Source organism: Armigeres subalbatus, chromosome 3 (assembly GCF_024139115.2).
Source record: "Armigeres subalbatus isolate Guangzhou_Male chromosome 3, GZ_Asu_2, whole genome shotgun sequence".
In the NCBI taxonomy this organism is placed as follows: Eukaryota; Metazoa; Arthropoda; class Insecta; order Diptera; family Culicidae; genus Armigeres; species Armigeres subalbatus.
Genome location: NC_085141.1, coordinates 409,136,142 through 409,161,770, shown reverse-complemented (window position 1 = coordinate 409,161,770; position 25,629 = coordinate 409,136,142). Strand labels below are relative to the sequence as shown.

Below are 25,629 nucleotides of genomic sequence, written 5' to 3'. Positions count from 1 at the left end.
TTCCCATATTACGGTGAGTAGCATTCACAATGAAAACATTTTCGCTGTTGTTATAGCACTAACAATATAGCGTAATGGCGCTATAAATGAACTAACGAAGCTTTTAGGCAACTTCTGTATCTTTGAAGATTACACAACGTTTAAGTAAACCTTATACTGCTTCTTTTAATAGCTTATCAGTATGGAACGTCAAAACCGCAATGTTTACATTTGATTTTTGTTGCCGAAGCTGTGCACAGCATGTATGAGCTATTGATTTTTGTAATGCAGCTACAAAGGTTTTCACCTGCTTTTATAGCAACTGACAAAGCGCTGTCATTAATGCTAACAGATAGTGTAAGAAAACAAGCCATTTAGAAGCGATATTTCTGTTGACGGCTGCTGTTAAACGATTAGCAGCAGAGTAGCATCTATACAGATCGAGAAAATGTTGCCTAAAAACAATTTCAACGATTGATGATGCATTAAAGTTACCCAAAAGAACATGCTGATAAATGTTTGAATAATGGTTGAAATAATGAAAGCATAATTTTTAAGCTTATGTGCTAAAAGCACATGTAGACCTCTTTCTAACGTTTATACAGCATGAATCCAAAAAAAGAGTTAGCAAAATAACCTATAGGGTATGCGAAGAAGCACATCCATAATTTTCTTTGTTATTTACATATGTCAAAGTGACGGTGATGACAGAGCAGCGGCCATTGAATCAGGAGATCAGGAGTTCGAATCTAGGTAGCAACAAAATTGATATTGCAGTTTTCACAAAAAAAAAACATTAAATAGACTCCGAAATTTACTCTCCTCTCAAATAATATTTAATCAAATTGAATTCAGTGGCTGTATAAAACTTATTTAACAGATTCAAAAAATCTGAATAAGCGCAACAGAAGCGAATTATATTACTAAATGGTTTAGTAAAGATTGAGAAAAAATTGTGTAACATGCTGTAAAGTAGTTGTGCCGGCACGTCAAAAATAGCTGAATAGATTCGCCAGATTTGCTGGTAAAGGAATTGAATAGAAGTTATTGATCATATGTATAGCACACATATTCAGCTTGAAGCCGTATAAACGAGTTGAAATAACATTTACATTGACATTAAATGTTAGTTGGGAACTTTTGATTTACAAACAAATTTTTAGACCTGCCATGTTGTATGCTGTGCCAATATGGACTAGTTGCTGCAATACCAGAAAGAAGGCACTTCAGAGGATTCAAAATAAAATTTTGAAAATGATTCTGAAGTTGCCTCCGTGGTATAGTACCAATGAACTTCATAGAATTTCTAATATTGAGACATGGCAACAAATGTCCAACAAAATAATTTCCAATTTTAGACAAAAATCGTTGGAATCTTCTATTGCAACGATTAACTCCTTGTACCCTTAGTATAAAATAGGTTAAGATTAGTTTAAGTTGAAAACATTGTAATTCCTACATGGTTCAATTCAACCAGAGGAAAAATTCTAACTGCCAGAGGCAATTGAAATGTATTAATAATAACTAAAAAGTAACATAGCAAATAAGGATGATAGTGTTAAGAAAACACGGAACACCTAGTCTAAGAGATGAATGCATGTATTAGATAATTAGCAAATAAAATTAGTTAAAAAAAAAAAAAAAAAAAAAAACTTGCAAGCGTCGTTAAACAACCCGAACCGCTTGCTCCGTATCTACATTCCACGCCTGTTAGTTTATCGAATCTCCGTGACAACTCCGATGAAATTGATAGCAGCCCATCGCATCAAGTTGAGAAAAGAAGTGAGGAATTCTCACTTTTTCTATCGAACATCGACAGAAGTGCGACCGAAAATGATGTGAGAGTATTGGTATCACGCTCGCTAGGAATTCCACTATTGGCATGTGATAAAATTAAAATGCTAATCAGAAAAAGATATTAAGCTCGTTTAGTGGAATGTATTAAACCGTCTAAGACGAATTAATAAAAGTCGAGTCAAGTACAAGACACTGAAGACGACCACACAGTTGTGGTCGAAATACGTATCTGCAAAGATAACGAAAATTAACTGGTGGAATTAAATGGACAGTACTTAATTCGTCTTAGACGGTTTAAAATGCTAATACCGAAATGGAAGGATATTGAAAAAATGGAATACATTTCATTCAAAATTGAATTAGACGTAAAATTAAAACCGTTAGCTTTAAAAGACTCGATTTGGCCAAACGAAATAAAATTTAGGGAATTCATATGTGACTTAAATGCAACGTGGAAACCTTAATGTTGTATAATTGAAATTGATTGTTTGTTAGTTCATAGTTCAAGGTTATTTGTCGAATTTAAATTGCTATTTGTTGAAATTAAGAGGAATAATGTGTGTACCTATTTATTTTGTAATTAGCTTGCTTTAGAATGAAATCTTCCTTAAATGTGCAATTATGATAATGTGTTTTGTTTACCTTCTGTTGTGTCATGTCTAGTTTTAAGTAGTTCAATAAGACCTCTACGGTCAGTTGAATGTAATCAATAAATACAAATACAAATACAAATACCCTGTAACACACCACGTAAAGGTATCTACCCAGCGTTACGGGTTATGTCGCAAGATGCATCCCAAGATTGAACGAAAATTGACTACTTCCCCAAGGGAATCAGGAAGTATCCGGAGGGTGGCCAATTGGATCGAAAATCTTCCAAATGTACTCCGGTGTACTTGTTTTGCAAAATCATGAAGTTTGACATGTCGTAAGATGGATTCCAAGATTTACCGGATATCAGCCACTTCCCCAAGGGAACCAAGCCCTGGAAGTATCCGGAGGGTGGCCAATTCGATCGAAAATCGCCGAAATGTACTCCAGTGTACTTGTTTTGCCAAATCATGGACATGTCGCAAGATAGGTTCCAAGATTGAACGAAAATTGGCCACTTCCCCAAGGGAGCCAGGCCCTGGAAGTACCCGGAGAGTGATCAATTCGATCTAAAATCGCCGAAATTTACTCCAGTAAACTTGTTTTGCAAAATCATGAAGTTTGACATGTCGCAAGATGGATTCCAGGATTGAACGAAAATTGGCCACTTCCCCCAGGGAACCCGATCCTGGAATTTTCCGGAGATTCGTAAGTTCGATCTAAAATCGCTTAAATTTAATCCAATGTACTTGTTTTGCAAAATCATGAAGTTTGACATGTCGCAAGATGGATTCCAAGATTGAACGAAAATTGGCCACTTCCCCAAGGGAACCAGGCCATGGAGGTATCCGGGGGGTGGACAATTTGAACGAAAATCGCCGAAATGTACTCCAGCGTACTTGTTTTGCAAAATCATGAAGTTTGACATGTCGCAAGATGGATTTCGAAGCCGATCTGCAAGTGACCATTTTTTCTGGTTGGGAGGTAACCCCAGTACTCCCCGGAATATTTGAATTTACAGTTTTGTCATAAAATGGGGGTTGGGGACGTACGTGTTAATACGAAAATATGGTCAGAAATGTGATAATGAAAGAGGTTAAAGAGACACATGATTCCTATTTACTAAAAGGAAGCTACGTAGAAAAACACGCAAAATATAGCCAAAAGTTTAAAATATATTTAGTTTACGACAAAATAAGTGCCAAATAGTTGCCTCCTAAAAAAGCTACTTTGATATTTTTAATAATTCGGCCGCCACGTGGTGGCTTCCAGCGGTGAATGTTTTGATAGCACGTGCTATTTGTACTGCGGATAAATAAATTTTACACATCTATGAGAGCCATGGAAAATGATCACGAAAGTAGTCATTTGTTGCAAGGCACAATAAATCTATGTGCACATGTTTGTTACACGACCTGCCCGCACTCGCATAACAGTCCCATTTGAAAAATACCAAGTCATGTGCGTCCCATATTGAAAGTACCCGCATAACAGTCCCACTAAGAATTTACATGAGCTGATTGCACAAAACTAAACAATGTTTCGATCAAACTAAATCGCTTCACGATAATCTATCGAATGATGAACAACTCCACAAAATTTTAGCAAGATACGATGATGATTCAATTTATTAGATTTTTTTGAAGTTTCATATGCGAAAAAACGGTATGGGACTGATATGCGAGTGAGGGCTAGGCGATACCGTTACGTCTAAAAAGAATTCCAAAAAGTTATGACTCGAGAATCCTTCAAAAATGTGTTCGAATCCTTCCTGTGCACTTTCATTTAAATTCTATTTCTGTTTCCTCAAAGCCAAACCGCCCATAGTCATATTTATAGTTCCACCGATCCACCGAAATGTTTTAATAAGAGCGAATAAATATTGTGGAAATTTAAACGTTTTGATGTTTGCTGGAGAGCGCAAATACCGATGCAACCGAGGCTGTGCGTATATACCACATTTTCCATAGCCTCTGTAGTAAAAGGCAAGGCAATACATGTGCACTCTTTGCGATGACCCTTCTCCGCAATGATACAGCACTCTCACTACGACTTTGCACGGCTTTTAGTTCGGTCGCTAAAACTTACGCTTGGCTGCTCCTACCGGTTACGGCGATACAAGTGAGATATCCTTGTGCGGTTTAGTTATTTACTATTTACTTGTCTCAGTTCTATACGCGAAAGCCCCCATCGGAAGTAGTCTGGTTCCTCAGTCGATCATGAGCAGTATTGAACCGCAGAGCAAGAAAACCAAGATGGTCTCGAGTTTGGAACAGCTGAAGAAATTGACCACCATCGTGGCTGATACGGGAGATTTCGAAGGTAAGCTTTGGTGATTGCGGTGTTAGATACCAATGGTGCATTATTCATTATTCGAATAAGAGCACCTTCGCGGAAATTTAACAATTATGTAGTTCGATTCATGAGTTCCGTGAAGGTGACCGACCTGGTATGCTGTAGTGTAAACGCAGTTGTCGCTTGCCTCGTTGTTGATAATGTTCACTTCTATCGCGAATAGGCTGAAGGCTCCCCTTCACCTAAGGAAAACCAATACAGCAATAAGAACCTTTATTTGAACTGCCATCGTGAGGGCATCGTTGTAGAGAAAGTGGAGTGTTTGTAATGTGAAGCCGGTGCGGTGTTAGCTACCTCTTTTACGTCTTTCTCCATACATGTTCACCTTCCGAAGCACGAGTCTTTGCCTTAGGTTTAGTAGAAGATTTAGTAATTTTTGATTGGTTATCTCTTGTTTGAGGCGTTAGAACGATTGATTGTAGAACAACATCAACAGCAAACTTTATTCACGTGAACTTACCCGATGCCAGTTGCTCTAGATTTATGATTCATTTTGCAGCTTATTATTCCATATTTTAGATTAGAGGTTACAGTTTTACTATACCATACACCAGGGGGGGCTCTAGTATGATAACTTCGAAGCATGTTCGAGTTGGTATTCGAAGATCAAATGGGTTATACATACCCCAATACCTACCTAAGCTTGGGTAAATATTGATCACGCAGAATGAAACTCACGTGTGCGTCCCACAAATCGAAAGTGAAAGGATTTGTATCGAGATTTTTGTCGTACATTGCATGCTGCCCTAAAATTGATTTAATCCAACCTACGCAATCAGTGGATATGCAATGCAGCATTAATAGCCTTTGATGTATAGTCTATGATATACCTACTGCTGACTATCTGCTGACTGCTTATAAAAGTATTTTGCGATAATTGCGCCTCGATAACCCATTTAACGAAAAACTTATTATCCGGATAATGTTAACTTGTATACAATATATACAAAATATGATCATTGATGATTCATATAAACTATTCTATATTTGATCATTTAAACACGTTTTTCGATGATATATTTTGATGATGAATTTTACTGAAAAAATTTCGGAGAAAGAGTTCAGAGAAATATGCCTAAATATTTTTCATTTTCATTTTGCAGCGTTTGGTGGGGCGATGAGAGCGCAAGTTAATCCAAAACCAAAGTCCTTAGTTAGGGGGGTATACCGAAAGTCTACGTAGACTTTTTAATTTAATGTTTTTTAAAAGCGATTTATACAGCAGCTTCGTGCGAAGATCACTTGTTTGTTTTTTTTTAGAATTTTCCGGTTTTTTTGCAAGACTTTACCGAAATAATCTCTTGCATTTCTCCTTAAAATTTTTATGAATTTCACTTAAGTAAAAGTCTGAGCTACGGCTTAAAACTATCATGGATTTCACCAGGAAATTCTTCTGTGTTGAGTAGGAAAATTCTCCAAAATATTCTATAAAAACTTTCCATTTTTTTATTAAAATCTTCACTTGGATTTTACTGCTGATTCTACTAGAATTTCGTTTGATTTTCGGCAGGAACTTATTTGCAAACTATGGAAATTATGTCGTACTTCAACGGATTTTTTTTGTTTTGGAATTTACAAAGGAAGCATTTTGGAATATCCATTCCAAAGTATTTGGAATGCCTAAAAGATATTCTTTGAAACTTGTAAAGGGGCTGTCCATAAACCACGTAGACTCTTGAGGGGGGGGGGGGGTCGAAAAAGTCTACGATAGTTTACGAAGGGGAACGGGGGGGTATACCGAAAGTCCAGGTAGATTTTTTTTTGAGAACGATTTATGCAGCAGCTTTGTGGGAAGTTCACTTGTTTAATTTTTATGGTTTTTTGCTGAACTACGGCTTAAAACTATCATGGAACTGGAAATATGTACCTGGAAATTCTTCTGTGTTGAGTAGGAAAATTCTCCGAAGTGTTCTATAAAAACTTTCGACTTTTTTTTTTATTTCCACTTGGATTTTAATGCAGATTCTACTTGAATACCTTTTGATTTTCGGCAGGAAATTTTATGGAAACGACAAGTGATTCTTAAGAATTTTCACGGGAAATTATATCGGACTTCAACGGAAAATTCTTTGGAATTTACAAAGGAAGCATTTTGGAATATGAAAAAAAGTCATTTGAATTTCCAAAAGACATTCTTTAAAACTTGGAATTCTCCGAAGTTTCCGCGAGAAACCCTTCAGAATTTCTACTGAAGAAGGAAGTCTAGGAAGTCCCTGGAAAACTATGTCCATGGGAAATTATTAGAAACGGCAATTTATTCGGGAGTTCTAATGCAAATTCTTTGGAATTACTTACTTGATACTTGATGGGCTACAGCTCTTCGATGAACCTACGCCGAATGGAGTATCCTTCTCCACTGGACTCGATCCTGGGCCAATCGCTTCCGCCCTGAACATTGAGCGCCCTCAGGCCCTCTTCAACTGCAAAAAGCCATCGTGTACGCGGCCTTCCACGAAGCCTGCGGCCTCTTCCGGGTTCTCTACTAAATATTATCTTCGCTTGACGTTCTTCCGGCATACGAACAACGTGACCAGCCCACCGTAGTCTGCCGTGTTGTATAAGCTTAATAATATCCAGCCCTTTATACACCTGGTACAATTCGTGATTCATGCGACGCCGCCAGATACCGTTCTCCTGTTTACCGCCGAGTATTGTCCGCAGCACCTTACGCTCAAACACTCCGAAAGCTCTCCGATCAGCCTCCTTTAACGTCCATGTCTCATGGCCGTATAAAGCCACCGGAAGAATCAGAGTTGTATACAGCGCGAGTTTTGTTTTCGTTTGCAGACTACGGGACTTAAGCTGGTTACGAAGTCCGAAATAAGCCCTATTTGCAGCTGCAATACGCCTTTTCACCTCGCGGGTAACATCATTATCGCACGTCACTAATGTTCCAAGATACACAAATTCTTCTACCACTTCAAATTTTTCACCATCCAGCACTATTTCGCTACCACCGCCACTAATGAACCCACGTTGATTGCCAGCGACCATGTACTTCGTTTTGCTGGTATTGAGTCCAATCCTCGCTGTCTCTCTCTTAAAAGGCGCAAAAGCCTCTTCCACGGCACGGCGATCAATTCCGATAATATCGATATCGTCCGCAAATCCCAGGAGCATATGCGATTTTGTGATAATGGTACCGCTTCTTTGCACACCAGCTCTCCTAATCGCTCCCTCGAGCGCTATATTGAACAGTAGGTTCGAGAGTGCATCACCCTGCTTTAATCCATCTAAGGTAACAAATGACGTCGATATTTCATCCGCAACCCTTACACTTGACTTCGATCCGTCCAACGTTATACGAATCAGCCGTATCAGTTTCGCCGGAAAACCATGTTCAAGCATAATTTGCCATAATTCATTTCGTTTCACTGAATCGTACGCCGCCTTGAAATCAATAAACAGATGATGTGTCTGCAAGTTGTACTCCCGGAATTTATCAAGGATTTGTCTCAGGGTAAACATTTGATCCGTCGTTGATCGGCCCTCACGAAAACCGGTATTCGCTAACGAAGGACTCTTCAAGCGGTCTGAATCTGTTGAACAGAATACGGGACATAATTTTGTACGCCGAATTAAGGAGGGTTATTCCTCGGTAATTGGCGCACTCCAGTCTGTGCCCTTTCTTAAAGAGAGGGCAAATGAGGCCGTCCAACCAGCTAGCAGGAATTTCCTCGTCTTCCCATATTTTCGACATAATATGGTGCAGAACTTCATAAAGCTGCTCACTGCCATGTTTGAGAAGTTCAGCCGGGAGCTGGTCCTTCCCCGCAGCCTTATTGTTTTTCAGCTCTTTAACCTCATCTAGTGTAGGCGACTTCACAGCTTGTCCATCGTCGCTAATATTCATTCTGTTCACCGATGCACCGTCACTTCCACTATTCAACAAAGTCTCGAAGTGTTACTTCCACCTGGCAGCCACTTCAGTTTTATCTGTCAGCCAATTTCCTTTGTTAGTCGTTGCACATGACGGGAGATGGCGCTGTCTTTCTCCGCACGCCATTGACAGACTCATAAAACCTCCGCATATCGTTCTGCTCCATTTTTTCCTGCGCCTCACTAATAACTTGTTTTTCTTCCTGCGGTGGGTTCGTTTTTCGGCTGCTCTTGCTTCCTTGTACCGATCTCTATTCGATCGGGTACCCGACACCAACATCTGGCTTCTGGCAACGTTCTTCTCGTCTGTCACTCTCTGACACTCCACATCGAACCAACCTGTCCTGGGTCGCCTCTGTGCAGTGCCTACCACTTCTCGTGCTGTTGTGCTCACCGCTCCATGGATCGACTCCCATAGATCGTTGATGTTGTCGCTAACGTTGATTGCACTTATCCGTTCGTCGAGCTTCTGGCGGTACTCAGCCAGCCGATACTCCTTCCGCCGACAATCGCTGGATATTGTAACGCATCGTTCGCTGTGATCTTTCGTTCGATACAGTTGACAACCGTGATCGAATTTTACTGACAACGAGGTAGTGATCAGAGTCAATGTTCGGACCTCTGAATGTCCGCACATCGATAACATCCGAGAAATGGCGCCCATCCACCAGAACATGGTCTATCTGGTTGCAAGTTTCACCATTTGGGTGTCTCCAGGTGTGCTTTCGGATGTTCTTTCGTGCAAAGTAGGTGCTACTGATGGCCATCCCTCTGGCAGCAGCAAAATTTACTAGCCGTAGGCCGTTGTCATTGGTAGTGGAGTGAAGGCTCTCCCTACCGATTATGGGACGGAAAAAGTCCTCTCTACCGACCTGAGCGTTAGCGTCTCCGATAACAATTTTCACGTCATGCTTTGGGCACTCTCCATAGGCTTTATCAAGACATTCATAAAACGTATCCTTCACGTCGTCGGATTTATCGTTTGTCGGTGCGTAAACGTTGATTAAGCTGTAATTGAAGAATTTGCCCCGTATCCTCAACACACAGATTCGTTCGCTAATGGATTTCCACCGCATCACTCGCTTCATCTGCTTGTCCATCACTACGAAACCAACTCCATGCTCTGCCTTTTCACCGCCGCTGTGATAGATGTTATACTTGAATGCAGTATTGGTCGTGGGGTCCACGGCTCGAAATTCACGTTCTCCGGATCTAGGCCATCAGACTTCTTGAATAGAATCCACGTTCACTCCAACCTTCTGCAGTTCACGAGCCAGAAGGCTCACTCGTCCAGGTTCATTTAGGGTCCTGACATTCCAGGTACCGAGTTTCCGATCATAGTCCTTATTTCGTTGCCGGGTCGGTTGCCAAAAATAACGTTCTCTTTTTCTTCTATCTCCATTTTTCGTGGTATTTGAGAGGCTTCAGTAAGCTACCTTACCGGGGTCGCGTTACCTACATCGCGATGATGGGGCTGCCACCTTAGGTATTCTTGGTATTTCAACGGATGATTATACTGCCGTCCCAAGCATATCTGTCCCATGTCGATTTTTATCATTTTTGAGTTTCATGGGGCAATTTAGCTACAAACTGAAAAATATGTTTCCAACTTCAATCGCATTTTTCTCAGTTGCATATTTTTCGACATGGGACAGATATGCTTGACACGGCAGTATAGATATTGCTTGAAATTTATAAGTAAAGCATCAAAATTTTAACGAAAAGTTCTTTGGGGTATTATCGGGAAACTTTAAAGGTTATCAATCAGGAAATTCGACGATATTTCTACGAAAAACTTATTGGAATATTTACTTCGCATTCTTGGAATTTCACTCGAAATTTTTCGGTTTTCTACAACTTTGAACCGGCGTGGAGAATTATAGTTCAGATGCTTTACACATTTGAGGCAAAAGTTTTTTTTTGTCTTTATTTGAAAGGTTATGCAAAAGTGTCGGAGGCGGTGGAGCACATCTCTATGCGGAATCGAGTTGAACAGATATTAAATTGGCTTTGAGATTTGGTTTTGGACAAAGGATTAAATTTGATTACATTTTAAATTGATTTTTGTTTTGTTGGATTTTGTTCAGTTAAATTTTGTTATGTTTGAAATTCGAATTTTATTGTAATATTTACATATTGAAATTGATTTGAATATTTGCTTAAAACATGGTTGATCTCCGTATTTTTAAAATCGCATATGATATTTTGTAAAATTTAGAAAAGAGGGTGGGAGGGGTTTCGGAAAAGTCTACGAAAGTCTACTAGGGGGGACGGGGTGGGGGGTTGAAAATGTGAAATTTCGGTCTACGTGATTTGTGGACAGCCCCTCAGGTCTGCTAGTATATACAGGGGTTAGACAAAAAGGTTGAGATAGGCAACATTTTGTCGATGTTCAAATCAGCATAACTTTGCGTAAAAAAATCAGATTTTGATGAAATTGGGATCATCGGACGCGGAAACTCTTCTAGTATACTATCCTTATGCGAAACCTAAGATAGGTCCTTGGCCAACGGCGATGTTCCGGGTTTTCCGAGGGCATGTTAAAAATATGACGTTCACTGCCATTATGTTTTATATTTTCCCCAGAAACTAGAACTTATATGCTGACCAATGCTAGCTGCAGATCCAAAATCCATTATGTATACGCAGAGATATGGTCATTTTCGTGAAAACGGTACGGAATTGGCCATACACCCTGAATAAATGTCACCTTCGCAGAACATCCGGAACCTGTTACAAATTGGCCAGGGAGTCTTACAGTCCTCTAAATGTATCTTTAATAAAGATCCTATATTCATCGTCTTGGGAAAACATGAATTTTGACACCTATATATGCATGGTTCCAGATGGTGCCAAAACCAGCTCCTCCTGGAAGGCCCTTGGAACCTGCTATAAGGGTGGCAGTGGACACTATCATTTTGGAAATGTTTCTGCATTCATCGTCTCACAAAGCCATGAAGTAAGATACTCATATTTGCATTATTTCGGTCTGTTATCATTTCATCATGTTCCCGGGACCGTTTTTACGGAAATGTCTATATCTCTGCATAGTTTTGATGGATTCCCGATGGACAGCCACCACTGCTTGGCATATTAGTTCTAGTTTTTGGACAAAGCTTAAAATATGATGAAAGTAAACGTCACATAAAATGACAAGCAGTGGAAAAAATGCATCTTGAACCTACCCTCGGAAAACCCGGAACATCTCCGGTGGCCAAGGACCAACCTCAAGTTTTGATAGTATACTAGAAGAGTTTTCGCGTCCGATGGTCCCAATTTTATCAAAATCGGATCATTCTACGCAAAGTTATGCTGACTTGAACTTCGACAAAATTTTGCGTATCTCAACCTTTTTGTCTAACCCCTGTACATAATATATACATAAAAATGAATTTCTGTCTGTCTGAACCTTAAAGACTCGGAAATCACTAAACCGATCGGCGTAAAAATTTGTGTGCAGAGGTTTTTGGGGCCGGGGAAGGTTCTTAAGATGGTTCAAGACCCCTCCCCACTTTGGAAAAGGAAAACAATAATTTCCTCATAACTCGAGAAATAATTAAGCAAATGGAATCAAATCTGACATGTGGAGGTTTTGGAAGGAAAGGTATGTTTCTGTGGTGGTTCGAAACCCACCCCCCTTCTGGAAAGGGGGCTCCCATACAAATGAAACCCAAGTCCTGGTGTGACGTGGGACGCTAAACAAACCTGACACGAAGGCCCCCCGACGAAACAGGAGGTTTCGCTAGGCTTTGCAGGTTGCGACAGGTTAATCTACGATGAATTACATCCCCGCAACTTCGACGTCGTAGGGCTGCAGGAAATCTGCTGAATAGGACAGAAAATGTGGAAAAGCGGGCATCGAGCGGCTACATTCTACCAAAGCTGTGGCACCACCAACGAGCTGGGAACCGGCTTCATAGTGCTGGGAAAGATGCGCCAACGCGTGATTGGGTGGCAGCCGATCAACACAAGGATGTGCAAGCTGAGGATAAAAGGCCGATTCTTCAACTATAGCATCATCAACGTGCACAGTCCACACGAAGGGAGACCCGACGACGAGAAAGAAGCGTTCTGTGCATAGCTGGAGCAGACATGCGATGGATGCCCGCTGCGGGATGTCTAAATCGTCATCGGTGACATGAACGCTCAGGTAGGAAGGGAGGAAATGTATAGACTGGTCATCGGACCGGATAGTCTGCATACCGTATCGAACGACAACGGCCAACGATGCATAAACTTTGCAGTCTCCCGCGGAATGGTAGTCCGAAGCACTTTCTTCCCCCGCAAGAATATCCACAAGGCCACATGGAAAACATCTAATCAAGTAACGGAAAACCAAATCGACCACGTTCTAATCGACGGTAAATTCTTCTCCGATATCACGAACGTACGCACTTACCGCAGTGCGAATATTAAATCCGACCACTACCTCGTTGCAGTATGTCTGCGCTCAAAACTCTCGACGGTGTACAACACGCGTCGAGTCGTTTCCCGCGGCTAAACATTGGGCGGATACAAGACGGTTTTACAAGAGAGTTTTCGAAAGGAAAGTGCTACGTACCATCTATGGTGGCGTGCAGACGGTGGACGGTACATGGAGGAGGCGTATGAACCACGAGTTGCATCAGCTGTTGGGAGAACCATCCATCGTTCAATTTGCGAAAATCGGAAGACTGCGGTGGTCCGAGCATAGCATGTCAGAATGTCGGACAATAAACCGGTGAAAATGGTTCTCGAAAGCGATCCGACGGGAAAAAGAAGGCGAGGTGCACAGCGGGCAAGGTGGATCGATCAGGTGAAGGACGATTTGCGGACAATCCGAAGACTGCGTGTTTGGAGAAGTGCAGTCATGGACTGAGCTGAATGGAAAAGACTTTTATGTATTGCACAGGCCACTCCGGCCTTAGTCTGGTAACAAATAAAAAAATAAAATCATGAAGGGATTTCTGCAAGTAAGCTCTGAAGATTTTCCGCAGTTTATTTGTGGAAAATTTACTTGAACTCACGACAAAATTCCCAAATGAATTACAAAATAATTTCCCTGGGGAATTTTTGTAAGAATACTCGGAGGAATTCCCACAGATGATTTGGAGCGACTTCTGCACTTCAGCAGATTCAAGGGCAGTTGGATTTCTGCAAACATTTCCATGAAAATTTCCGGGAGAATTTCCGGAGGATGATCCGCAGAAATTTCTGGGATGAATCTGCGCACGAAAGATGAGTTTTCAAATGAAATTCCAGTAAGAATGGTCAAAAAATTTCTGCATGAACTTTTAGAAAAGCTTGTTACAAGAATTGAAGGAGAAATAAAGGACTAATTTCTGTTGGAGTTCACGCAAGTTATTCTGCCGTATTTTCAAAGAAATTTCTTCTGAAATTTCTAAAAATATTCCTCTGGAATTTTTAGAAGGAATTTACGCTTGATTCTGACTTAAAAATCAACGGAGCTTGAGCAACTATGTTAGATTTTGTAATATTTGTTTCTTAATATGAATTCAAATAGGCGGAATGACGGCTTTGGCAGGTTTTGTTCTATTATTGGCAGGGTTTTTTTTTATGACTGACTAGGCTCAAATTTGGCCTAAACATTCTTTGCATATCAAAGAATATTGTGGCAAAATTTCATAAAATTTGGTCGACAAAAACCCCCCTGCCAATAATAGAACAAAACCTGCCAAAGCCGTCTTTCCCCCTATTTGTATTACAGAAGTTTTGTTTAAAAACGGAGCTTCGTTGTTTAATTCCTTTATATCTACGCAAGTTTGTCTTGTGATCAATAACTACAACAAAGCTTCATAATTAATTACTTCAAAAGAAATTGCGATTTTGGCAGATTTTTTAATATTTGTCACGTTTATCTTTAATCAATTATGATCAGATCTGGCCTTAACATGAAGAATCCGTTCGTGGTCGAAGTCGCAAAAGAAGGTGTATCTTTGATCGGCAAATCAGTCGGAGAGCTGACAGGATTGTCAAACAAGAATGTTGAATTCCGTATGAAGGACGTAATATTCATTCCGGAGCTGAGGGAAAATTTGCTTTCGGTCAAGAAACTTTCTCAAGCTGGAATTAATATCCTGTTCACTGGCCGAGGAGGAATCGAGCGAGCGGAATTTAAGCTTAATGATGAAGTCATTGGTGTGGTAACTTAAACTTAAACTTAAAAGGTAACTTGTATCAATTAGATCTGGAAGTAGCCTATGTTGGTCAAGCTAACATCAGCACGATGGATGTAAGCTGGTTGTGGCATCGTCGCTTGGGACATGCAAGTCAACGAGCGATGGAAAATATTGTCAAGCATGAAATGGTTACCGGTTTCATAGATACAGTATGTCGTATTGGATTCTGTGATACGTGTGTGATGGGGAAGCAGTGTCGTGAACCGTTTGATGGCACCCGAGAGAAAGCCACGCGTCCATTAGAGCGTACATCATTCTGACTTGTGTGGGCCGATTGATCCACTGGCCTGGGACGGATCCAGATTTTTCGTTTCGTTCATTGATGATTGGACGCATTTTGCAATTATCTATCCTATCAAGCGTAAGTGTGAAGTCTTTCATTGTTTCAAACAATATGGCAAACGAAGATTAGTAAACTGACAGTTGATCAAGGCCGGGAGTATTTCTCTAATGAGCATGAGCATGAGCAGGATAACCGTACAATTCGTAGTTGCTACTCCGTGATTGATTAGAACTTGCGAAATTGCACAGGGAACCAATTGAATGGAGCTTGGGTTTAGCTATCATTCTCAATGTGCAAATTTCGGAAATTCAATGCATTTTACTAAGTCAATTACGGCGCCGGCCACGTCCTTACGGTCATCAAGGGAAGGAAGGATTATTAGTTCAACTCTCGTTGCTACTAGAGACCGAGTATACCTCTGCATCTCCACGATAGTCTTAGGATAGGATATTGTGTTAGTATGAAGGGATATATTATCTGGATTCACTTTGGTAAGTGATGCGATCTATGGGATAGGAATATATGAATGAGAATTAGAAGTACTAGAGTAATGAGAAAGTATTAAAGTGAATTCTAATGGGATTCTTTTTTTGCAATTAGAATTTGAATGCTATTGGATTCTAATACCACGCACACGTCTACCACACCATCGCTACCCGCACATCAACCTCACACATTCTTACTTGTATGAGGCCTACACGAGCAGAGCGACCGTATATAGCATTCGTATGTGGGTACAAATGAACACCAATCTATTTTTACATTTTATTTGCTGCTACTAAGTAACAGGCAGCTTTTTATAGCAATTCTATATTTAGAATCATACTTGCTAGCAATGAGAATTTGATTTGCAAAGAGATTGAGTTATATGATTAACGAAATTATCTAATAGGAAATTGGAAAGGGCCAGGGATCAAACCCTTAATCTCCTGCTTATGAGGCAGAAGCAGTGACACAAGGCCACCAAGCCCCCATCAAGGCCGGGAGTATTTCTCTAATGATCAAAAACGGTATTATCAAGACAGAGGCATTCAAGTTCAATCGACCGTGGCATACTCTCCGCAGCAGAATGGCGTTGTTGAGCGATTCAACAGAACCCTGGTTGAAAAAGTTAGATCAATGCTTATTGATTCCAAGATGCCAAAGCGAATGTGGTCAGAAGCGGCCTTGGCGGCGACGTATATCCTCAATCGGTCTCCTACAAGTGCACTAGACCGAAACATTACCCCAGTAGAGCAGTGGACAAATACTAAGCCAGACCTCAGCAAACTTAGAATTTTCGGATGCAAGGCCATGGCTTGGATCCCTAATCAACTACGGAAGAAATTGGATCCAAAGAGCCGTGAAACCGTTATGATTGGGTACGCACCCAATGACTATCGCTTGTGAGATAGATCGTCAAAGAAGATTGTCGTAGCAAGAGATGTGAAATTTGATGAACAAAATTTTCCATATGCTAGTGATGATGTTGATAGACAACCGTTAATAATTTCCTTAGTCTATGAGCCAGAGGGGGAACAATTAAGTACCATAGCTGAACCCCAAAATATAGAAAATACAACCAGACAAGATTCAAATATTGATGATGAAATTTATGAAGAAATACTTGATGAACCAAACCCTGGCGCGCTCCCTTCGCATGAAAGACGTGAAGACTGTTTAGAGTCAACCACGAGGCGCAGCGAACGGGAGCGCAAGCTCCCAGATAAGCTATTAGATTTTTTCACTGGATACAATGCATCCGCTGCTGCTGATTATTCCAAACCTACAGATTCGCCATCTACGTACCACGAGATTCATCAACTTGACGACAGAGATGCTTGGATGGTAGCTATTGGTGACGAACTACAGTCTAAGGAAGTTAACAAGCTATGGAAAATCGTTCCGTGTCCGACTGGTGTGAAACTATTGCAATCAAAGTGGATTTTTTGCATAAAAGAAGATGCCGGTGGTAATGCTCTTCGGCATAAGGCAAGACTGGTCGTGAAGGGATTTCTACAGAAAACCAGGTATTGACTACCATGAGACGTACGCGCCGGTAGCTAAACTAACGATAATCCGGGTCGTACTGGCTGTGGCTTTGCAGAAGGGATACATTATTCACCAAATGGATGTCAAAACGGCTTTTCTACACGGAGAACTCAAGGAAGACATCTTTATGGCGATTCCTGATGGTGTAAAAGCAGCTCCTGGAATGGTATGCAAACTTGAAAAATCACTCTACGGATTGAAGCAGAGCCCGCGATGCTGGAATGAGAGGCTCAATTAAGTACTACTGAAGCTTGGTTTCAAGAGATCTTTTCATGATTATTGTGTGTACACCTGAATCAACGAAAGGGGGAATGATGTGATCTATTTAATTCTCTACGTTGATGATCTGTTAATCATTGGAGAGAACATCAAGACAATCGAGGATGTCAAACACAAGCTATCAACATATTTCAAAATGACTGATTGCGGTGAAGCTAAATATTTCCTTGGAATGAAAATTCTATATGACCGAAAACAAGGAAGTTTGGAATTATCACAAGGCTCAAGTATTAGAAAAATTCTGAAGACATTTTGAATGGAAGATTCTAACCCGGCTAAAACTCTAATGGAAAAGGGGTTGCAGTTTTACCAAGGGACGACGGAAAAAATTGAAGCACCGTACCGTGAATTACTGGTCAATTTGATGTACGTTATGATGGCTACTCGACCGGACATCTGTTTTTCAGTTGGATACCTAGGACGTTTTTCAGCAGCAGCCATCTTCTTCATACTGGACCACCCTGAGGAAGGTGGTACGTTACCTGAAAGGAACTGAAAAGACTTTTCTGATGTTTACTCGCAATACTCAAATGGAAGCAATAAAAGGATATGCCGATGCTGATTGGGCAACTGATCAACAAGATCGAAAATATGTGAGTGATTACCTATTCCAGGTATTTGTCAATGTTGTTTCCTGGTCAAGCAAGAAGAAGAAGCAGACGACCGTAGCAACATCATCTAGTAAGGCTGAGTATGTGGCACTCGGTTCTGGAGTAGCAGAGACGCTGTGGCTATCTGGACTTCTCAGAGATCTAGGAATTCAAGACACTAAACCTGTAACAATATTTGAAGATAACCGCGGTTGCATTGGGATGGCCAAGAACCTGGAAAGCAAACGAGCAAAGTATATAGACATAAAGCATCACTTTATACGAGACCATGTAGCTGCAGGAAATATCGAGGTGAAACCAATCGGGACGGAGCTCCAACTTGCTGATATTTTCACCAAAGCACTAGAGATCGGACGTTTTTGGAATCTATGTCAAATGATCGGAATCCACGATCGAGAGGGGGTGAAAAAATGAATCAATCGAAGGAATCGGTTCCATTCTTTGTCAATCCATAATAGAACCTCCTTTAAAAACATGCCAAAGCCATCATCTAGTCCAAAAAGCGGTGCTTATGCAAATAGTTTTGACTGTTTAGTTCTTGTTCCCTTAGATTCAGTATATCTAGTAGCGAATAAGGCCATTTAGAAGGGATGTAATACTTACTGCGGTTTTGTTAGTCCTATTAGCATTTTGATACAAACATATGTTGCAGTTTAAAATCATATTTGGAATCAGTAATATTGTAAAAAAAGAACAAGACGTTCAATAAATTGTTATACAAAAATTGACATTTAACGTGTATTTGCTTAGAATTTAGATCTGGATCGCGCTTATTTGGCGCGGAATGGATTTCATGTCGTGCGGAAATGGCGTGGATTCGGCGCGGAAAATATTTCAGAATCTCCGTAACAACCCTGTTATTAGTTATCCAAACTCGATCCTAACTACCCCGATAAATATATAAGAATGTAGGGGAAACCGCCAAATGTTGAACGGCTAATTTTGTCGCCTATTGTTGAACTCCCATAAGAAATGCACGTGCGTTCAACAATAGGCGAAGAAATTCTCGCTTAACTTTTCAAGAGGACCTAAGTAACATTTTTTTCATGATTTAATTTAAACAGTGCAATCAACAGAACAACATGAAAGCTATCGATTGCAGTATTCAAATTAAATCATGAAAAAAATGTTACTTAGGTCCTTTTGAAAAGTTAAGCGAGAATTAGCCGTTCAACATTTGGCGAATTACCCTAATTAGGGTATTATAATTGGATTATAATTATAATTGGATGAAAATTTTGCGATTACCTTTTATGCAGTTTGATTAATCAAGTTTTTTCTTCTTCTTTTTAACCTTCAGCGATGAAAATCTATAAGCCCACTGATGCCACGACCAACCCATCATTGATCCTATCCGCTGCCGGTATGGAACAGTACCAGCACTTGATCGACAAAGCAGTCAAGTACGGTTTAAAGCACGGATCGTAAGTTGCATAGATACTATTATCGTATTGTCACAATAACTAATCAAATTGTGATCTTTCTATCCACAGCACCGAAGACGAACAGGTGTCGGAAGCCGCTGATATGCTGTTTGTCCTGTTTGGTTGCGAAATTTTGAAGCTGGTTCCAGGACGCGTGTCCACTGAGGTGGACGCTCGGATATCGTTCAACAAGAAGGCCTCGGTGGCCAAAGCCCTCAAGCTGATTCAACTGTATGAGGAGCAGGGAATCAAGCGAGACCGTGTACTGATCAAGTTGGCTTCCACCTGGGAGGGCATCCAGGCGGCTCGAGAGCTCGAACAGGAACACGGAATTCATTGCAATCTCACGTTGCTGTTTTCGTTCGCACAAGCAGTCGCCTGTGCCGAGGCTGGAGTGACGCTCATTTCTCCTTTCGTGGGGCGCATTTTGGACTGGTATGTGTCCAACACCGATAAGAAATCGTTCGAACCGGAACAGGACCCAGGCGTGGTTTCGGTTACTAAAATTTACAACTACTACAAAAAGTTTGGATACAAAACGGTGGTTATGGGAGCGTCGTTCCGTAACACGGGAGAGATTCGCGCCTTGGCGGGCTGCGATCTTTTGACTATCAGCCCAAAACTGCTTGGTGATCTGGAGAAGAGCGAAGAACCTATCAAGCGTTATCTGGATCCGGAGGCCGCTCAGAGTAGTGATCTGGAGAAGATCACAATGAATGAAGCCACTTTCCGCTGGATGCTCAATGAGGATCAGATGTCGACCGATAAATTGTCGGACGGAATTCGAAAGTTCGCGGCCGATGGACGCAAACTTGAGTCTATGCTCCGCGGATTGGTCCAACAGTCTGCTTGAAAAAGGGGGTTTGAATAAATCTTTCGTGCATTTATAAAATCTCGAAAGTAATGATCTAAATTTATATTCCATATCAATCAATGATTTTGACAATAAAATTGGCGTACCTTCTTTTTACATTAGATTGAACTAAGTCATCCGAATTTATCATACTCTGGCAACTCAGATGAATTTTGAAAATAAAAAGGCTAATTAAAGGTCTAAAAAGATCTGGTTGGTCCGCTAAACTTTGCTGCATTTGATTTATTTCCAAGATGTGAGGCTTTCTGAGTTTAGAATAGGTAATTGATTAGGACAAATTAAGTTTTATTACGATGTTCAGACGTTCGAATCGCTTCCAGAAGTGATCAGAACTTTTTTGATGTCATCCGAATTGAGCACATCATTTTGACTCATTTAATATTTTAATAAATATATTTCATTCACATTCTCCCCATTAAGCACTTACCTTACTTTTTCTTCTTCTTTTTCTGCTCCTTAGCAAACTCCAGCCCGGAGATACACGCTTTTGGTATTTGATAGGTACCGGTCAGCAGATCGTAAACGAACTTGATGTGATTCCCCTGCACCAGTAGTTGTTCGCCCTTGGTGCCAGGCACTTCCGTCATACTGGTACTGGCAGCCGCACCCAGCTTAACGGCTTTGGCAAACTCGGCAACGTTCACGCCATAGTCTTCTAGATTACTAACAAGTGTAACCTTTTTATTACCAGATCGCGTGGCAGTTGTCAAGTGGATTATAGCTCTTTTGCCTCCCTTGGTGACCGGCCCCTTCTGACTGCGCATTTCAAAAGTGCTGATCATGTTCCGCAGAACGTGCTCAAACAGTTCCGGTAGAGAATAGAGCGTCGATTCCGCACCTCCGCAAATTTCCCTCAGAGTTTCATCTGGAGTGACCATTTTACTTTGAGACTCTATTAGCTTATTCCGTCCTACGTAGTCTTTGAGGTAGTTCCGAACTTGTGTCGCATCCAGCGACTTTCCTAATGCAACTCCTACACTGCCGAACAATTTCTCTGTCGCTTCATTTACTGCATACATTTCAACCATTTTTGTCAACAACAGTGGAGTTGAATTGTTCTGGTCGACCGTGCTGGCCTCTGGATCTTCCGGTTTGCTTATTTTATAAGGATAGAACGACATAACGTCGGGATGTTCAAGATTGATCGACACAATCTTTTCGATGCCCTTTTTCTCCTCCTTGATTTGAATCAATCCTTCATTTGCCATTATCTTCAGAAATGTGCCAACTTTTTTGTACGAGCTACGTTTCATTTCTATGCCTTCGGGCAATTCTGGCTGTACATACTGAGGGTAGAATGTACTCGTCAGAATAGGAAGTGTAATCTTTTTACCCTGTAATTTAATAGCGTTAAGAAATGCAGCTTTTATTAGCTTGTCAGGGTTGGGCTGAGATTCTTCTTCAGGCTCTCCATCCTGTTCGCCATTCTGAAAATATATAAATCAACATAAACACCAACATTACAACAACCATCCATTAATGATGTTCAAGAAGTTATCACCTCTTCGGTCTCTTCCCGATTAACGTCCACCTCCACTAGTTTTTCCGCTAGATGCTCTACTTTCTTCTCTTGCTTCGGATCTGGTGCCCCGAGTGGAGGAAAATCGTCATCTTTCGGCACCGCTTGAATTGCTCCCATTAGTGGAACCTGCTGACAGACGGACGGTTCCATACCCCACATCTTATCACCGAACACGTGCAACATTCGAACGGCTATCCCACGTCCACCGCACATATACAAATCGTCACTGGAGTGGGCCAACAGGCCAACCCCCACCGCCGCTCGGTTCGACGTCAAATTGACGGCCATGATATCGTCCTTCCGGTAGTTTCCCCAGGATTTCATGTCATTGCCATGGCGTACCACTCCCGGAATCATCAGATCGGCGCCGTTTGCCAGTTTTGGAAGCACACCTGGGTGGGTTGTAAAGTGCGGTACGATATCCGGACACATCCAAAGGGTATAAATGGTTGGGATTAGTTTGCTGTCCAGTTCGAAGAATACCGGCCGCTTATCGCTGGTGTAGATCGTAACTTGGCTTTCGCCATACGTTACAATTTTGACGACGCACACCTTGCACTTGTTACCAAACAGTTCCGCCAGAGCAGAGCATTCCGATGCAGCAAACTGTGCTTCGGCCCGCTGCTTCAGTCGTTTCCGCTCCGATCCTGTTACCAGGATGTTACTTTTTATTTTAAATGGTTTGATGAACATAATTTATTTGATAGATTGTGGACTTTATATTTTCACTTAAATCGATTATAAAACTAGGTATTATAAGTACTTTTCCAAAATAATTATTTTTATAAAACTGAAGCTGAACGGTGGCAAGTGGTGACGAGGTCGTGAAAAGTTGAAATTTTATATTTTTTTGTTTTGCTGTCTGTCTGTCATCATCAAGGTCATCATCGCTGATTGTGCACGCCAGCCCTACACGCTCGTCCGGCTGAACTCAATTTTGAGTCGCTTTAACTCAAAATAATAACTTCTTCAGAGACGTCAAACGCTGAGTAACTGAGAATTATTATTTTGAGTTAGTTTGACTCATTCTGTATAAATCGAAGCAGAACTAGAAAATGAGTTCACAGTGAAAATTTGAAGAAGTCCAACGGTCGCTGATAAAACTTCACGTAAGTTTCTCGATAAGTTTACCTAAAGTCTCAACCAAATTGAATATTTGGCTCTTTTTCGTTGCAGAACTAAAATCATAAAGCAACAATCCAAAGTAACTGAAGTACAACTATTCAGACAAGGTAACCCGCATTTCTTGTTTCAATATGAATAAAATTATCAAGTAGTTTCTCGGTATTTTATAGATTGTAGTTTTGGGACTTTGGCGGCGCCCTCATACACTACGTTAGATATCAGCATCAGTGATCGCTATCTTAAGACACCCAGATACTGTTCAAATCCGATATAAAGGCTCAAAGGAGGTTTAGGAAGAGGTCCACGGTTAGAACCCTAACTAACGATCTTTCAGCAGCCCACAGCAGCCATTTTAGGAACGTTTTTATTATTTTATTATAGTAATCGGAGCATGTATTTGTATTTATAATGTATTCAATTTATTTATTTATTTGATAATAAATGAATGCGATCTGTTCCCAAATTAATTCTTTTTCCACTGAGCAAGATTGTTTTTCTCGATTTGACAAACTCAAAATCCTATATATCAAATTTTGTGAATTTGAGTTAAAGCAACTCAAAATAAAATATCTTCTTCCGTTACTCAAAATTGAGTTCGATGGCCATAACTCAATTTTGTCTTGAGCCAGTTTTTACGATTTTGAGTTAAACTGACCCAAATTTGAGTTCAGCCGAACGAGCGTGTATGCTAAAGCCCTCAGTACACTGTTTGTCATGATGACAAATATTTGTCAAGTTTATCCGGATATCTATCAGACTGACCAGAAATCGACATGGATATCATGCCTGCAGGCTGACTTGACAAATATTTGTCATTATGACAAACAGTGTACTGATAGCTTAAGAGCTCATGTTTAGCGTAGCCAACACCAATACCAATGCCGAGCAACGTACGTCAAATCTAAAAAAGCTTAACATCATAAAACATCCAAATTCAGCTTTCTTCAATATTCAACTTTAAAGGCTGCCTCACACCTCGGGAAAATTTTCCAGCGGTAGCCTCACACCTCGGGAATTTGGTTCGCGGATTTTTTCCCCACACGCTCGTCCGGCTGAACTCAATTTTGAGTCGCTTTAACTCAAAATAATAACTTCTTCAGAGACGTCAAACGCTGAGTAACTGAGAATTATTATTTTGAGTTAGTTTAACTCATTCTGTATAAATCGAAGCAGAACTAGAAAATGAGTTCACAGTGAAAAATTGAAGAAGTCCAACGGTCGCTGATAATACTTCATGTAAGTTTCTCGGTAAGTTTACCTAAAGTCTCAACCAAATTGAATATTTGCCTCTTTTTCGTTGCAGAACTAAAATCATAAAGCAACAATCCAAAGTAACTGAAGTACAACTATTCAGACAAGGTAACCCGCATTTCTTGTTTCAATATGAATAAAATTATCAAGTAGTTTCTCGGTATTTTATAGATTGTAGTTTTGGGACTTTGGCGGCGCCCTCATACACTACGTTAGATATCAGCATCAGTGATCGCTATCTTAAGACACCCAGATACTGTTCAAATCCGATATAAAGGCTCAAAGGAGGTTTAGGAAGAGGTCCACGGTTAGAACCCTAACTAACGATCTTTCAGCAGCCCACAGCAGCCATTTTAGGAACGTTTTTATTATTTTATTATAGTAATCGGAGCATGTATTTGTATTTATAATGTATTTCAATTTATATTTATTTGATAATAAATGAATGCGCTCGGTTTTCCAAATTAATTCTTTTTCCACTGGGCAAGATTGTTTTTCTCGATTTGACAAACTCAAATTCCTATATATCAAATTTTATGAATTTGAGTTAAAGCAACTCAAAATAAAATATCTTCTTCCGTTACTCAAAATTGAGTTCGATGGCCATAACTCAATTTTGTCTTGAGCCAGTTTTTACGATTTTGAGTTAAACTGACCCAAATTTGAGTTCAGCCGAACGAGCGTGCATGCATTTTTGCATATGCGATGTTTTCGGAATTTGGACACGGAAAATCAAAATCCCGGCCCCATTTAAAATACACGGGGCTCAAAATCCGCTGGAAAATTTTCCCGAGGTGTGAGGCAGCCTTAAGGGCCGATGTCCACGTAGCGGTTTTTCAAGCTGCGTTGACGCAGCGTTACTCGGCGTTGAATCAGGCTGGGAATGCACACGACAAGCGGTAATTTGCCGCAAAACTTCTACCGTCAAACCTATCTGTCACACCAAATGTCATTCGTCTGCCAGCTGTTGTCAGTCTGTCATTTTCCATTCTCTCCCAATATGAATCGAGTTATCGATTCACATAAAGACATCAAACGTGAAATATTTAAAGTAGGGGAAAGGAGGCTTTGGCAGGTTTTGTTCTATTATTGTCAGGGGGGTTTTTGTCGATCGAATTTTATGAAATTTGGCCACAATATTCTTTTATATGCAAAGAATGTTTAGGCCAAATTTGAGCATAATCAATCATAAAAAAAACCCTGACAATAAAAGAACAAAACCTGCCAAAGCCGTCATTCCCCTTATTACAAATATAAAAGTTTGATTTTGATTTGTATGAAGCTCATTGCCCCCGAACAAGAATCAATGGGTAATGCTATTAAAAACATGTGATGAGTTTTAACATACCTATATGATGGCAGACTAGAGACAGTAACTCAGTATTATCCCAAAATAAAAAGTTCCATTGATGCTATTTAGTAGAGAGTAGAAAAATCATTCACTGTCGA

The 25,629-nt window shown here is 40.5% G+C and overlaps 2 protein-coding genes and 1 long non-coding RNA gene across 3 annotated transcripts; 2 read left to right on the top strand and 1 right to left on the bottom strand.

Moving 5' to 3' along the window:
• The first annotated feature begins 4,399 nt into the window (after window positions 1-4,399).
• On the top strand, window positions 4,400-20,378 carry LOC134227118 (transaldolase). Its single transcript, XM_062708395.1, has 3 exons — window positions 4,400-4,689; window positions 19,285-19,408; window positions 19,478-20,378. Exons 1-3 carry the CDS (start codon window positions 4,587-4,589, stop codon window positions 20,259-20,261), a joined length of 1,011 nt encoding a protein of 336 aa, XP_062564379.1. The 5' UTR covers window positions 4,400-4,586; the 3' UTR covers window positions 20,262-20,378.
• Window positions 20,379-20,653: 275 nt separating this feature from the next.
• Window positions 20,654-22,641, bottom strand: LOC134227117 (eukaryotic translation initiation factor 2D). The gene is made up of 2 exons (XM_062708394.1): window positions 21,784-22,641; window positions 20,654-21,709 (listed from the first exon to the last, which is right to left on the bottom strand). The coding sequence occupies exons 1-2, from the start codon at window positions 22,495-22,497 to the stop codon at window positions 20,711-20,713; spliced, it is 1,713 nt and encodes a 570-aa protein (XP_062564378.1). The 5' UTR covers window positions 22,498-22,641; the 3' UTR covers window positions 20,654-20,710.
• A 62-nt stretch (window positions 22,642-22,703) lies between these two features.
• Window positions 22,704-23,275, top strand: LOC134227119 (uncharacterized). Its single transcript, XR_009983614.1, has 3 exons — window positions 22,704-22,913; window positions 22,981-23,036; window positions 23,100-23,275. It is a non-coding gene; the product is annotated as an uncharacterized LOC134227119 (long non-coding RNA).
• The last annotated feature ends 2,354 nt before the right edge of the window (window positions 23,276-25,629 follow it).